The 14,855-nt window shown below is 36.3% G+C and overlaps 1 protein-coding gene across 3 annotated transcripts in view; it reads left to right on the top strand.

The window, feature by feature from the left end:
• OGFOD3 (2-oxoglutarate and iron dependent oxygenase domain containing 3) overlaps window positions 1-14,855 on the top strand; it is a 63,178-nt gene that overhangs the window by 27,415 nt on the left and 20,908 nt on the right. For all 3 annotated transcript variants that reach the window (XM_020966722.2, XM_078155751.1, XM_020966723.2), the window contains 2 exons: window positions 5,717-5,792; window positions 9,048-9,090. In XM_020966722.2, the coding sequence (XP_020822381.1) occupies window positions 5,717-5,792; window positions 9,048-9,090 (119 nt within the window). The remainder of the gene's footprint in view (window positions 1-5,716; window positions 5,793-9,047; window positions 9,091-14,855) is intronic.

Genomic DNA, 14,855 nt, shown 5'->3' with positions numbered 1-14,855 from the left:
ATATTGTAGTTGATAATGTAATTTTTTGGGTAGTATTTACAGTAAGACAGTTACTAGAGTTCTCCTCTAATCTCTCATCATGGCATGAAGTTGACCCTGTGTTTTCTTAGAGTCAGTGTCAAAGAAACACAAGCTGTTACAGTTCTACTGAAGTAGAAAGGTTTTAAGTATTGATGTATTCCTAAGTTGTTTGTATATGTTTTTTAGGGATCAGCCTTCACTTAAGGGTAGCCAGTCACCACTTTCAGCAGATGAATTTTTTTGTTATTTCAAGTCACAGAGACTGTCTACTATGTTATACTCATAGTTCCAGAATGTCTGTACCAATTCACAGATCCACCAACAGTTCCTTTCTAGAGTTCTTTTAAATATTATTATGTTTCTTTTTTGTAATATTTGCCAATCTGATAGGTATGAGTTTAAACCTCCCTGATTATTGGTGATTTGAATTTGGATTTTTATTATGTTGTCAGGCTTAATCATGGAAATTAATATCTCTCTACTTATTCTTATCTGTCTTTTGTTTCTATTAAGTAATGTTTTGTTGTTGTATTAATATAGTTCCCTTGGTAGTTAAACTCTTAAATGTTTTACTTATACTGTAGTTATTTTGAATGGAATTTCTCTTTACATCTCTTCCTTCTGGCTTTTCTCAGTCATATAGAGAAAGACTGATGGTTTATGTAGGTTTATTTTATATATCTAGCTACCTTGCTGAAATTGTTTCAATTAATTTTTAGTTGAATCTTTAAGATTCTTTTAAGTAGACCATCATATTACTTGCAGGAAGCAATAGGTTTGTATCCTCTGTGCTTATTCACTGAATTTCTTTTTCTTGTTTTATTACTACAGTTAGCCTTTCCTAGTAGTAGATAAAAGAAAAATAGTGGTGTTAATAGATATGTTTACTTTGCTCCTAATCTCACAAGAAAGATTTCAAATTTATCCCCATGATATCTAGTGTTGGCTGTTTGTTTTTTAGAAGTACTTTTTAGGAGAAGAATGCCTTAAAAAGCAAAATTGGCCAAATGGAAAAGGAAGTCCAAAAGATTACTGAAGAAAATACTTCCTTAAGAATTAGAATAAAGCAGTTGGAAGCTAGTGACTTTATGAGAAATCAAGACACTGTAAAACAAATCCAAAAGAATGAAAAAAATAGAAAACAATGTGAAATATCTCTTTGGAAAAACAACTGACCTGGAAAATAGATCCAGGAGAGATAATTTTTAAATTATTGGGCTATCTGAAAGCCACGATCAAAAAAAGAGCCTAGACATCATCTTTCAAGAAATTATCAAGGAAAACTGCCCTGATATTTTAGAACCAGAGGGCAGAATAGAAACAGAAAGAATCCACCGATCACCTCCCTGAAAGAGATCCCCAAAGGAAAACTCCTCGGAATATTGTAGCCAAATTCCAGAGTTCCTAGGTCAAGGAGAAAATATTGCAAGCAGCCAGAAAGAAACAATTCAAGTACGGTAGAAACACAATCAGGATAGCACAAGATTTAGCAGCTTCTACATTAAGGGACATGGAGTATCATATTCCAGAGGATAAAGGAGGTAGGATTAAAACCAAGAACCACCTACCCAGAAAAACTGAGTATAATCCTTCCAGGGGAAAAAAATAGATATACAGGGAAATAGAGGACTTTCAAGCACTGTTGATGAAAAGACCAGAGCTGAACAGAAAATTTGACTTTCAAATACAAGACTCAAGTAAAACATGAAGAGGTAAGCAGGAAACAGAAATCATAAGAGACTTATTAAAGTTGAACTGTTTACATTCCTGCATGGAAAGATATTTGTAACTCATGAGACCTTTGTCAGTATTAGAGTAGTTGGAGGGAAAATATTTATGCATGTAGATAGATAGATAGATACATAGATACATAGATAGATAGATAGATGGGGGCACAGGGTGAGTTGAAGATGAAGGGGTGATATCTGGAGAATAAAATTAAGGGGTGAGAGAGGATTATACTGGGAGAAGGAGAAAGGGAGAGGTAGAATGAGAGGAGAATGATATAAATTATCTCACATAAAACAGACAAGAAAAGGCTTTTACAATGGAGGAGAAGTGGGGGAAGGTGAGAGAGAATGAGTGAATCTTACTCTGATAGGATTTGGCTTAAGGAGGGAATAACATACACACTCAATTGGGTATGAAAATGTATCTTACCCTGCAGGAAAATAGGGGGAGAAAGGGATAAGAGAGCAGAGTAATGATGGAGGGGAGAGCAGATTGGGGGAAGGGGTAATCAGAAGCAAATACTTCTGAGGAGGGACAGGGTCAAAAGAGAGAATAGAATAAATGGGAGGGCAGGATAGGATTAAGGGAAATATAGTTAGTTTTTCACAGCATGACGATTATGGAAGTGTTTTGCATAACTACACATGTATAACCTGTATCGAGTTGCTTGCCTTTTCAGTGAGGGTAGGTGGGGAGGGAGGAAGGGAGAAAAAACAACAACAACAAAAGAATACACAGGATCTGGCAACTTCTGCTATAAAAGAGAGTAGAGCTTAGAAAACAATATTCCAAAAGGCTATAGATTAGGTTTACATCCAAGAATAACTTATCCTGCAAAGCTGACCTTGGGGAGAAAATATGAGGCTTACAGGTGTTTCTTGAACACTTGATGAAAAGACCAAAACTGAGTAGGAACTTTGAAATGTAAACACAACAGTCCAGAGAAAACTTAAAAGGTAATCGTATTGGAGTAACTGAATTGGAAGGAAGTATAAGTAAGTTAACATGGGAGAAAAAGAATCAAGTATCTTTTTGGAATTTTAAAGTCTTCAAAGGGTATTGAGGGAGTTAAATAAGAATACAGAAGTTCTGAGGGAAGTCAGGTGATTGATTCTTTTCTGAGAGTTGGAAGAGGTGAAAGAAAAAGGTAAAAGGAGAAATATACTAGTGTCCAAAAAGAGGTTGGAACTTACAATTTCTCATAATTGAGGTACTTGAGAAGAATCTATAAACAGATAAAGGGATTGGAGGAATACATATCAGATGAATTTCACTCCTCTAAAACAAAGGAGGGATTAGCACAGATACACTCATAGTTTGATATAAAAATGTATCAAACTCAATAGGGAAACAAGGGAGAATGGAGGGAAAGGATTAAGAGAAAGGGTAATACCAGAAAGGAAATAGTCATAAGAAAAGAAATTTCCTGATCCTAAAGGGTGATTAAAAAAAGGAAAAGAAAATTAAAGGAAATGATGAAACTCTTTTTTAAAAAAAGTGCTTTTTACCATCCAGAGAAAAGATCCATTTGTTCCTATGCTTTTTAGTCTTTTAAATAGCTGCTGTATGATTTAGTTTTTAATTTCCCTAATTTTGAACTTAAACCTGTGTTTCTGGTATAAATCCATTTTGGTCATAGTATGTATGTATTTTAATGTATTTCTTATAGCCTCTTTGCTAGTATTGTATTATTATTTAAAATTAAATTAAATTTTTTTCAATCAGTAAATGCTGTTTCATGATGTCCCCTTCCCCTCCTCTCCACAAATGAGAGAGAAAAAACAAAATTGTTACAAACATGTATAGTTGACCAAAACAAATTTCTGTATTGGCCATATCAAAAAAAACCAGTCTCAGTCTTCACCTCTTTATCAGGAGGTGGATAGCATGTTTCTCATCATGAGTTTTTCAGAATCGTGATTGACCACAGAACTGATCAAAATTCCTAAGTCTTTCAATGTTGTTTGTCTTTACAATATTGTCATTTTATAAGTTATTCTCCTGGTTCTAATCATTTCATTCTGCATCAGTTCATACATGTCTTTCCAAGGTTTCTCTGAAGCCATCCCTTTCATCATTTCTTACAACACAGTGGTCTTCCATCACATATACATATATACATATATAGATACGTATAGATTTTTTAGTTTTATTGAAATCTGACATGAACAAGAAATTGGAAATACAATCATATCAAGGAACAAATTGCCACGGCTTTGACGTTGAAGCCAAATAAATTTTGTAGGGCAGATTTCAAAAAGGTGTGAAGTTACAACAATTTAAAAATACTGTTAACCTACTTCTAGGAATGCAAAACATACAATCATAGGTTATTTTCAATATAAGAAAAGTGAAATTTGTTTTAATTTCTTAAAACTACTAAGAGAAAGCACTAACTCGTACTTTTATTTACAGCATACTCGTACTCCTATGTAATCTATCTCAAATCCAAAAAAAAGGAACTGTCCAAAAACCAGAGGTTCTGCAAAAATCATGGTTTAACAGTATGCTCAGACTGCTTTGAAACTGCTAAAATTTATGTATGTGTATGTGTGTGTATACTTGTCCAGTCATTTCCTAGTAGATGGACATTCCCTTAGTATCCAATTCTTTGCCATCACAAATGGAACTGTTATAAATATTTTTGTACATTCTTAAGTTAGAGTTTGAGTAGGACTAATCGCTTCCTTAACCTCCCCAATTGACTCCTTTTTCTCCTTTCCTACCTGTTTCCCTGTTGAGTGAAATATATTTCTGCATTCAACTCTGTGTGCGTGAAAGTATGAGATTGTGTATGTGTTTGTGTGTATTCCCTCCTTTGACTGGTTGGGGGAGAGAGTAAGGTTCATCTTCCTTGCTTCCCCCTTTCTTTCTTGTTTGTATAGACTTTTAGTTGTATACTACAATTCTGAGATAACCCTTCTTCTCCTTTCCACCCCCCTTCAGTATATTTTTTGGGGGAGCTTTAATTAGCAACTTGATTTAATTCCTTTAATGTGCTTATTATCTTCTTAATTTTATCTTTTTCCTGTTTCATGAATTAGCTTTTAATTCCTTAGCTTAGTCACTTGATTCTCCTATATTGTAGCAGATTTTTAAAAAAAATTGTATCAGGAGTTTTTCTTTGACTTATTCATTATCTGTATGATAAGCTTTTTATTTTTATGAACTTTTGTTTTTGTTAGCATCATGTGGGAAATAGATAACATGATCCTGTTACTACTAGAACAGAGAAGATGATAGACAAGTGTAATGGTCTGGTGTAAAATATTATTGCCCTATCTTGGTAGGACAGAGATTACATTTTGGTACTCGTTGCTGGGCTCTGAAAACTTCTATCTGTCACTGAGGCAGGCCTCCACTGCTACTAAGGCATCTTCCTCTGGGAGTTTGACAGATTTCTTTCTGTTGATTTCCAAATCTTCTTCACTTAATAATACCTTATCTTATACTTGATAATACCTGGGGCAAAGCAGTGGCAGCCACTGCAGGATTACCCACTGATTTCTATTGTCACTGAATGTAGTCTGAGAAAATTTATTTAATTGGCAGAAAGAGGGATTTATTAGATGGCAGGAAAGATTTTCTGATATTAAATGGGTTTCTTAGCAAGAAGAGTTTTTGAGGACCCTGGTAGCCTCTTTTATTTGAGTATTCTTCTAATGGTATGGTAATCATTATTTTCCTGGTATAATTTAGGTAAAATATTTCCTAGAGGTAGAGGAAAGGCTAAATGACTTTAGATTGTAAGCTTTTTTGTAGAAGGAATTTATTTCTTTTCCATACTATAAAATTCCATAGGTCCTAGAAAAATGCCATTTACATAGCAAGCATCTAATAAATATTGATATGTTGTGACACATAATATACATTGAACTTGCTGGTTCATTTTATCAGAAAAGTATGAGATGCTTTGAAAATTTGTTTTTATTTCCTGTATCTTTATTTTTGTTTTCTTCTCCAGGGTGTACACCTAGAAAATGTGGCAGAGGCATAACAGATACAGTAATCACCAGAGAGGAGGCTGAACAGCTCCGTCGGTAATTATGTTTGTACATTTGAACATATTCTACCTGGTCCTGGGACAGAGAAGCCGTGGGTTCAGTTTGAATGATTTGTTATATTTTGGACATAAAACTATTCCTGAAAAGCACTGATACTAACCTTAAGATTCCACCCCTGCTTTCCACCAGTTTCTATAAATTTTTTCTTGCTTGTTTTGTGTTTTCTCTCAATCAAGACACACTTTTCATATTTCAAAAGATGAAAGAACATTGTCCTAGTTTAACATTATTATTTTCTAAGTACTTTATTTAGGGGTACCAGCTTTAAATGGCATTCCTCCTTCCATGAATGGGTTTTTAAAATATTTTAATTTTAAAAATGTAAATTTTTTTTTTCAGTTGACAAAATATTTTCCCCTCTCCCCTCCTCCAAGAGGGGGAAAAAAAAGAAAGAAAGAACTGTTGTAAAACACATGTATAGTGAAGCAAAAACAAATTCCCACATTGACCATGTCCAAAAATACGTCTCAATCTGCACTGAGTCTATCACTTCTTTGTCAGAAGGTAGGTGGCTGAGTAGTTGGTGAAGTCTGTGACAAGAGATCAAGACTATTTGCTACTATACTCCAAGCAGTTATTGTTGGAGTCTCAAAGGTGATCTTTTTGAGAGTTATAGACCTTCTATAGGGGATAACTTAATTTCTTCTTTCTTACATTGGATATAGAATCCAGGTCATTAGCCAAGCTCTTTGGTCATTAGCCTCAAGCTGGCAACTGATAACAGGGTGTGTGTAGTCTGGAAAAATTGTACCTGATGTAGACTTATTGATTTTTTTTTCAAATATATTATCAAAATCATTTTACTTTCCACAAAATATTTTTGTCAGTACAAGTAATCCCTGACTGTATGTGTCCCTTATTAAAGGGCAACCACCTACATATCACAGTTGGCCACAGGAATCTCTACCCTTTTCCTTCTCTAAAGGTACTGCTTAGAATTTTCTTCTTTTATTAAGTGCTGCTTGGTAGTGTCCCTCCCACCCTCTGTGGGCACCATTGCTCTATATATCACTTCCTTAGAATTGGTCTAAAGCAGCATTTTTCTTGGTGGTGGGGAGGTGGGGTTGAAGGAAGGGGAAGGGTTCAGTAAACCCCTAAGGTTTCTCCTTTCTATCCTACCTTCCCCCCCAATTCCATTTGCCCCCCATTACTTTTGTTGTGAGCTGCATCACTAACCCACATACCAGTCCCTTATTCCCTATGCAAGGGCTCTTTACCCATAAGACTCTGGGCTAAATGTAGGCAGCTGACTAACATTCTCTGCTGGCTATAGGCATCACTTCTTGCCTCCCACCTTCTCAATACCATGCCCTTCTGTCTTCTACCTCAACCATGGAGGAGGGGGCATGGGTGCCTGTATTTTGCATGCCCCAGGCAGAACACAGATCCAGGGGTAACCATTGACTAGTCCCCACCAGCACTCATCAGTGTTCTTAGGTGAAGGAACAGACCCAGGTTTGGCCCAGCTCTTTCTATACCACCCTTTTGAGACAATGAGCTTCTCTTTCCATATGTTACCTACTGTTACCCTAATAGCTTCTCCTGTTTCTCTCCCTATCCCTGTAATTGTCACTGGCACTTTCAGGAGAAAACTCCTTTATCCCCTTCTCATATTTTTTTGTCCTCATCTTCTTCAGCTTTAAACTATCCATTTCCCAGTCTAGCCCTAATACCCTTTCTTCAGTGGATAGGATCTATTTCTATAGTACTTTACTTTATCTATTAGGTTAAGATGTGGACTAAATAGCTTTATGGGGGATGCCCTAAGAAGTTAACTTTTTTGTTTGGTATTTAAATCCCTGCATAATTTGGCTCCAGCCTAACTTTCCAGACACATCATACATTACCCTTTTATATAATCTACAGTGCAGACAGACTGGCCTTCATTCACACATAGCATTATATCTCTTATCCTCTGCACCTTAAATACACTGCCTCCACACTGGTACCTCTTAGAATCCCTGGATTAATTCAAAACTCAGCTCAAGTGATAACTCCTACATAGGGCCTTTCCTGATTTCTCACTTCCTCTCCTGACATGAACATAACCTTATATTTACTTTATATATATTTTGTTGTCAAATATGCATATTGTCTCCCCGATAGAATGTAAGTTCTTTTGGGCAACGATTGCTTCATTTTTGTCCTTGTATTCTTAGTGTTTAGCTCTTATATAGTCGGCCAAAGCCAACTTGAGGCTGGTACCTCATGTTCAAGATTATTTTGAAATGATGTATCCTTGTAATATTTGGAACTTAATAAAAGGAGATTTTCTTAGCCATAGAATGGGGAGAATACTCTTTGAAGATACAGATTTAATTCAGGTGTGCTTCTTGGTGTTGGTCATTCTGTGGGTCTGTGACTAGAAGCCTCAGGAAGAATCCCTCAGCTCTTCATGAAATGAGATGTTTATTTAGACAGCTAAGAACTTAAGTCAGTGACCTAACCCTTAATGTCATGAGTCATTCAAGTCTTGAGGAAAATTTCAGTGCCTTTTGAGGAAAAACTAGCCTAGGAATCTACTTATGGTAGGGCTTTAGGAAAAACTAAACTTGCATAAATGTTGGGGAACTCTGGTAGATAGTTCTCCTACCATAATGTTGTAGGTAGGCTCTTAATAAATGCATGTTGATTGATGTCTAAAAAATAATAACTAAGGCTGTCCTTAGGCAACAAATAAATCCTTTGTCTCCAGGTCCATACTGGGCCTTTCCATCCCAAGATTTGGTAGCACCTGCTAGAGCTTGTTTTACGTTGGGATAAACTGTGGCTGAACCAGAGTTCACATCCATGCCACAGTGAGGCGCCATACTTGGACTTAAGTTGAAAAAGATGATAATAGTACCAGTGTTTCTATTTGTATAGCCTTTGTCAATTTTCAAAGTGCTTTCATATCAATTTCATTTGATTCTTATTAATAACAATCAAATGAAGTGGTCAGGTCAGTAACGCTATTCTCATTCTATAGCTGAGGCTTTCAGAGAGTTATTTTTTTCAAAGGTAGGAAATAGAAGAATTGGGATTTGAATTCAAGTGTTCTCCTGGTTCGTTTCTCCTAATACATTGCTTCTCTAATTAAAGGTCTGTACCAATATAGGTTCTGTTATTATAAATTAAACAAAATCTGTTACCTTAAAGTTGCTCACTCTGATATTTTGTTTAGGAATATAGTAAATAGTAGTGTGAAAAATTTTAACATATTCTCTCATCTGAAATTCTTTCTCTATACAGTATAGCTGAAAAGGGATTGTCACTAGGAGGATCTGAAGGAGGGGTGAGTTGTACTATTACTGTTTTATTTTGCTTTTTTTAAAGTTTGAAAAGAATTTTTAATTTCTTGGGAGGAAATGAAAAGCTGCCAGGAAGGAGAGAATATTTTTTTCTTTCTTGGTTGTCTCCATGTGGGGTTTGAAACGCAGAAATACTTATTTGCTAACCAGTCATTATTATTATCTAGTCACTGTAAACTTATATGTGTGTTATTCACCTTTCGTTTCTTCTTTTAATTGAGATTTGCATCGAAACATGTTGTGTTTTTTCACTTAGCCCTTGCCACTTATTCTCCATATAAATCTTCGGTATGAGAATAATTGCTACAAAAGTGAAAGAACCATAGGAGAAAAAGATTTTGTATTCTGATACAGAAGTACAGGGGCATCTAGTTGTTACAGTGGATAGAGTGCTTGGTCTAGATCAGGAAGACTCATCTTCCTAAGTTTAAATACAGCCTCAGATATTTACTAGCTTTGTGACGCTGAGCAAGTCACTTAGCCCTGTTTGCCTCAGTTTCCTCATATGTAAAATGAGTTGGAGAAGGAAATGGCAAACCACTCCAGTATCTTTGTAGAAAACCCCAAAGGGGGTCAAAAAAATTGGACATTACTAAAAACGACTAAACAACAGAAGTACAAGTTAATGAAATAGACAATAAATTTATGAAGTTTTGTATAAACTTTAACAGTAGTAAAGATCTAGATGATTTTTTGTGTGTGAGGCAGTTGGGGTTGTGTGGTACAGCTGCCCAAAAATAACACCCAGAGATTTTCTAGGTATAAAGTGAAAGACTTATTACGTTCTCGAGAGAAGCGGGTGTCTGCTTCATTCAGCAGCCCCAGCGAAGCGAGGCAAGGCACAAAGGCCAGAACAAAGGTTATATAGCCCTAACGCAGAGATACCCACCCAGCACTGGCTTTGAATTCCCATTGGATAGGAATTTCAGCCTTACAGTCTAAAACGTGAAACTCTACCCCAGAAACAGGAAACCACATTATAATACTACCAATCCTAGCTATTTATCCTTATTTAGTAATTAGCCATTACCTAATGCTGATGTAACAATACAAATCATGTGATTTCTAGGAACCTGAAACTTAGGCCTATCTGAATAGGCCTAGTATAACGAACCTTGAGTTTGCAACAGTCTAAGACATTGCTACACTCAGTCCATCTGAGAGAGCTCACATTGTTTACATTGTTTACATTGTTTTACTCAGTTAAAAACCAGAGTCTTGACAAAAGTTTGCAAAAAGGAGAGATCTCTTTATTGACTTTCTGGAGAAAGTGCACCACTGTGCTGCCTAAGCTGTCCCGAGAGTGTGAGTGCTCTTTGTTTAAGGCAAGATTATATAGACCCTAATGCAGCAGCCCACCCTAACCCCCTTCCTGTCAGCTCATTGACTGAGCCTCAGGTATACAATCTATTCATGTAAAAACTACCCCAGTAACAGAGAGAACAAAGAGGTATAGAAATTATGCTAGCATGTTCCCCTTTTCAGGGCCTCATAGTTTCAGCAGCCTTTTACCCAAAGTCATATAACTAGCTAGAGGATGAGGTAGACAGGATGCTCTTATGGCTCAGGAATTTCTGCTAACACTGTCTAAGAGTAGGGGAGGGAGAAGGCTGGGGGAGGAGGTCTTGTATTCTGAGGGGTCTTCATTTAGTGTTGGTGCACATGTACCAGTCAAAAGCAACAATACCAGAACCATTAACAAGAACTAATGATCCTTTGAGGAGGCTTCACTTCTGAGAGATCATCTCTCACAGGGTTAAGTGACTTGCCCAGAGTCACACAGCTATTGTTAATATGTCTGAAGTCAAATTTGAACTCAGGTCGTCCTGACTCTAGGGCCTGTGCTCTATCCACTGTGCCACCTAACTGCCCCTAGATGATTTTCTTAAGCCAAAGCACAGCACATTTAGAGATTAGATTGTTCTCTTTAGTTGATATTTTGTATCATTCTGAAAGGCGTTACCATCTGTTTTGAGCATGTAATAGGTAGCAGGGATAATTTGAGCGATTGATATAATGTCTAATGCAGGACAATTTTCCAGAGCCTCCTGAATCAGGTCTTCTTTACACTATTGTCTCAATTTTGAGATATTGATGGCATCAAGAGGGAAGCAGTGTAGTAGTGGAAAGAACACTGGATTTAGAGTCAGAGAATGAGTTCACATCCTGACTCTGCTCTCTATTGCCTCTGTGACTTGTAACAGTTTGCTTAACCTTTCTAGGCCTCAGTTTCTTCATCTTTATAATAAGGGGTTTGAACTAGAAGATTTCTAGGGTTTCATATATCTATCTCTAAATTAATGATCCTTCTATAATGAATTTCTAGCACGTCTGTCATAATATATTCAAATATAAGTGAGGAGGTCTTAGATTATAGTGAGACACAGTGTATTTTTGGCTATTCACTTTTGAAGTGGATTGTTGTAAGAAGAAGCCCTGACTCATGTTCCCTGTATCCTGAGTATGTATCATCATTGCCTTCATCTGTATGGCTAACGCTGGAAATTTTGAAATGAGTGGATAACAACCACTGCATTTCCCTTTTATATGCTGATTTAAAATTTTAATAAGCACCCTCTGAAGAAAAACCTTTTATGTTAGGTAGTATATGTCTTATCCTTATTTTGTGGATTCAGAACAAGTAAATCAGCTAGTAATGAAGCATTTGGATATGTCATCCTTCCCCCTGCTATTAAGCGATCCTGATTTCAAGTCTAATGTTGTTTCCACTATACCACAACATTAAATAAGCATAGCATTGAAAAGTGGAAACTGCCTGTATTAAAAGATTTACTAAAATCTAGCACTTTCGGAGTACTTGCTACTTTGGATTATTCCCTGTCATCATCTCTATTAATGAAGAGTTTACATGAATTTTCTTTTTTGTTTTGTTAATTCTTTTAATTCTGAATTTAAACACCAAATAAAATTAGCACTTCCATATACCTATGGAACAGAAAAAGAGGATTGTACATGAAACTGTAAATTATTATATACAATTTGCTTTTCCTTTTAAGCATACAGTGAATTTTGCGTTTAACTTTTAAGAGCTGTTCTGCTTAGACTTAGGACTTCTGTTCCCTTCAATGACTCTTTTTTCACCTCTCTCCCTCTCTTTTCTCTCTCTTTTTTCTCTTCCTTTTTTCCTTTTTCTTTCCTTCCTTCTTTCTTTCTTTCCCTTCCATAGTCCCCTTCTTCCTCCTAGCCACTTCTCCAGTCATTTGAAAAAAAGAAAAGAAAAGAAAACTCTCGTAACAAATACGCATGGTCAAGCAAAATATATTCCTACATTGGCCATATCCAAGAAGTTTACATATGTTTTCACTCTCTTTATATATTTGTCTGTAAATTCAACAGATATTGCAATTCAAAAGTAATTTATTAAGTGACTACTCTGTGCTTGCCATAGTGAGCTACTTTTTATTTCTACTCATTTATTTATTTTGGGGCAGTTGGGGTTAAGTGCCTTGCTCAGGGTCACACAGTTAGTAAGTATCTGAGGCCAGGTTTAAACGTAGGTCCTCTTGACTCTAGGGCCAGTGCTCTATTCACTGTTACTTTGCTGCCCCCATAGTGAGATTCTTAAGTGGATGACTTGTGATCTCATCGATGTGAATATTCCATCCAATGACATAGATAGCAACCCATCCATACCTACTTATCCTATATGACTCTTTTTCATGTCCCCCTACATTTTGCCATACAGCATTCACCCAGTGTATTGAGGAACCTTCCTTGATTTCTGTTAACATTGTGAGGATACCAGTGGAAGAAACACGTGGACTATCCCATCTGTTATCACATGCTCTCACCGTATGACTCCTATCTTCTTTTTCACTCATCTTTTATTCTGCTTTTCCTTAATTCCTTGTTTTTTATCTGTTGCAATCTGTTCATTCATTTACATTGCATCTCTTTGTTGACATCTGGGTGATGATCATTTTCAGTACTTCTGAGATTAAATCTGAGATTTTTGTTATTTATAGCTATACAATAAATGTGGCATATAAAAACAAAAATTCTATTTCTTCCCTCCAGGAGCATCTAAAAGTCCTTGCTTTTTAATAGAACTTAAGGTTTTTTTCATGTTTAGTGCTCTTAAGTCTTTTTCATGTATTATACTGTCTATATTAGTAACATGATTATAAACTTTCTAAGCCTAGAGGGACTGTTTCTTCCATTTTTTTAATCTTTCCTTTCCTCCTCTAACAGGCCCTCTTACCATTCCTTAATGGCATTTTGTTGCTTCCATAGTATTCTATAAATCGTGAGAGTAAAAGTGTTGTTGACATTTGTGAAAGTAGTGATATTTGTAGAGTTTTTTGAGATACTTGGATGAAAGGCTGAAGATTTTGTTTTAGTAAATTATGTTTTTTGTGTTATTTTTGTTATTTTTCAGTCATCTGACTCTTTGTGACCCCTTTTTGGCATTTTCTTGGCAAAGATACTAGAGTGGTTTTCCATTTCCATTTCTCCAGCTCATTTTACAGATGAGGAAACTGAGGCAAATGGGGTTAAGTGATTTGCCCAGGATCACACAGTTAATATGTGTCTGAGGTTGTATTTGAACTTAGGTCTTCCTAACTCCAGGCCCAACACTGTATCTACTGTGCCACCTAGCTACCCTTAAGTTTTGTTGTTAGTCATTTTTCAGTCATGTCTGATTCTTTGTGACTCCATTTGGGGTTTTCTTGGTAGAGCTACTAGAGTGGTTGCCCATTTGCTTCTCCAGCCCATTTTACAGATGAGGAAACTGAGGCAAACAGGGTTAAGTGACTTGCCCATGGTCACATGATGAGTATCTGAGATTTGAACTCAGGAAGATAAGTCTTCCTGACTCCAGGCCCAGGCAGCTACTTAGCTGCCCTTTTGTGTTTATTTACACACACGCATATGCACACGCACACGCACACACACATTTATTTATTTATTACATATTTTCCAATTGTTCAAAGTCAATTTTTAAAAAAAATTTTTATTGATAAATGAAGGAGCTGCACTGCCTGATCTGTAAGGTCTCTTCTAACAGTGACACCTAGAATTAGAGAATTACGGAATCTAAAAGTTGAAATGGTCCTCAGTGGTCATCTATTCCAGTCCATATATGAAAGGAATCCCCATCATAACATACTTGTTCAGGTGTCATCTAGCCCCTTCTCTGAAGAGCTGTGAGGAGGGGGGAACCTACCACCCCTCTTTTGAACAGCTCTAATTATTAATTTGTTTATATTTTTTGTGACAGCCAGCCCAAGTTTACCTTTTTGTAACTTTCATATATTGCTACTAAGTTCTGACCTTAGGGGCTAAACAGAACAGCCTGCCACATTTTCCACAGTGTTTCATCTTCCATCTTCCACCTAATGTAATCCGTAAAGGACTTGAAGATAGCCATCATGTCCTATTTGAATATTCTCCAGGCTAATGATGTCCAGTTCCTTCACTTGATCTTCATCTATTTTGGACTCAAGGTCTTTCATGATTTTGGTTCTCCTCTTCTTCATACTCTCTAGTTTTTTCACTTCCTTTTTAAATTGTGTTGCTTAGAACTGAACACAGTACTTCAGAGGAAGTTTGATGAGAAAAGTAAAGTGGGCCATAGCTTTGCTAAAACTCAGGTGAATATACCCACAGCATCACCGTCATCTACTAGTTAAGTAAATAATCCCGTTTAAAAAAAAAAAAGAATGATGTTACTTTGACATGGTGTAATAGGGTCAGTGTCTATCAGGGACCCCACCATTTCACATGT

The sequence above is a fragment of the Phascolarctos cinereus genome, unplaced genomic scaffold (assembly GCF_003287225.1).
Source record: "Phascolarctos cinereus isolate Bilbo 61053 unplaced genomic scaffold, phaCin_HiC Scaffold_5;HRSCAF=322, whole genome shotgun sequence".
Lineage (NCBI taxonomy): Eukaryota > Metazoa > Chordata > Mammalia > Diprotodontia > Phascolarctidae > Phascolarctos > Phascolarctos cinereus.
The sequence above is the reverse complement of the archived record's forward strand: the minus strand, read 5'-3'. Positions and strand labels throughout refer to the sequence as shown.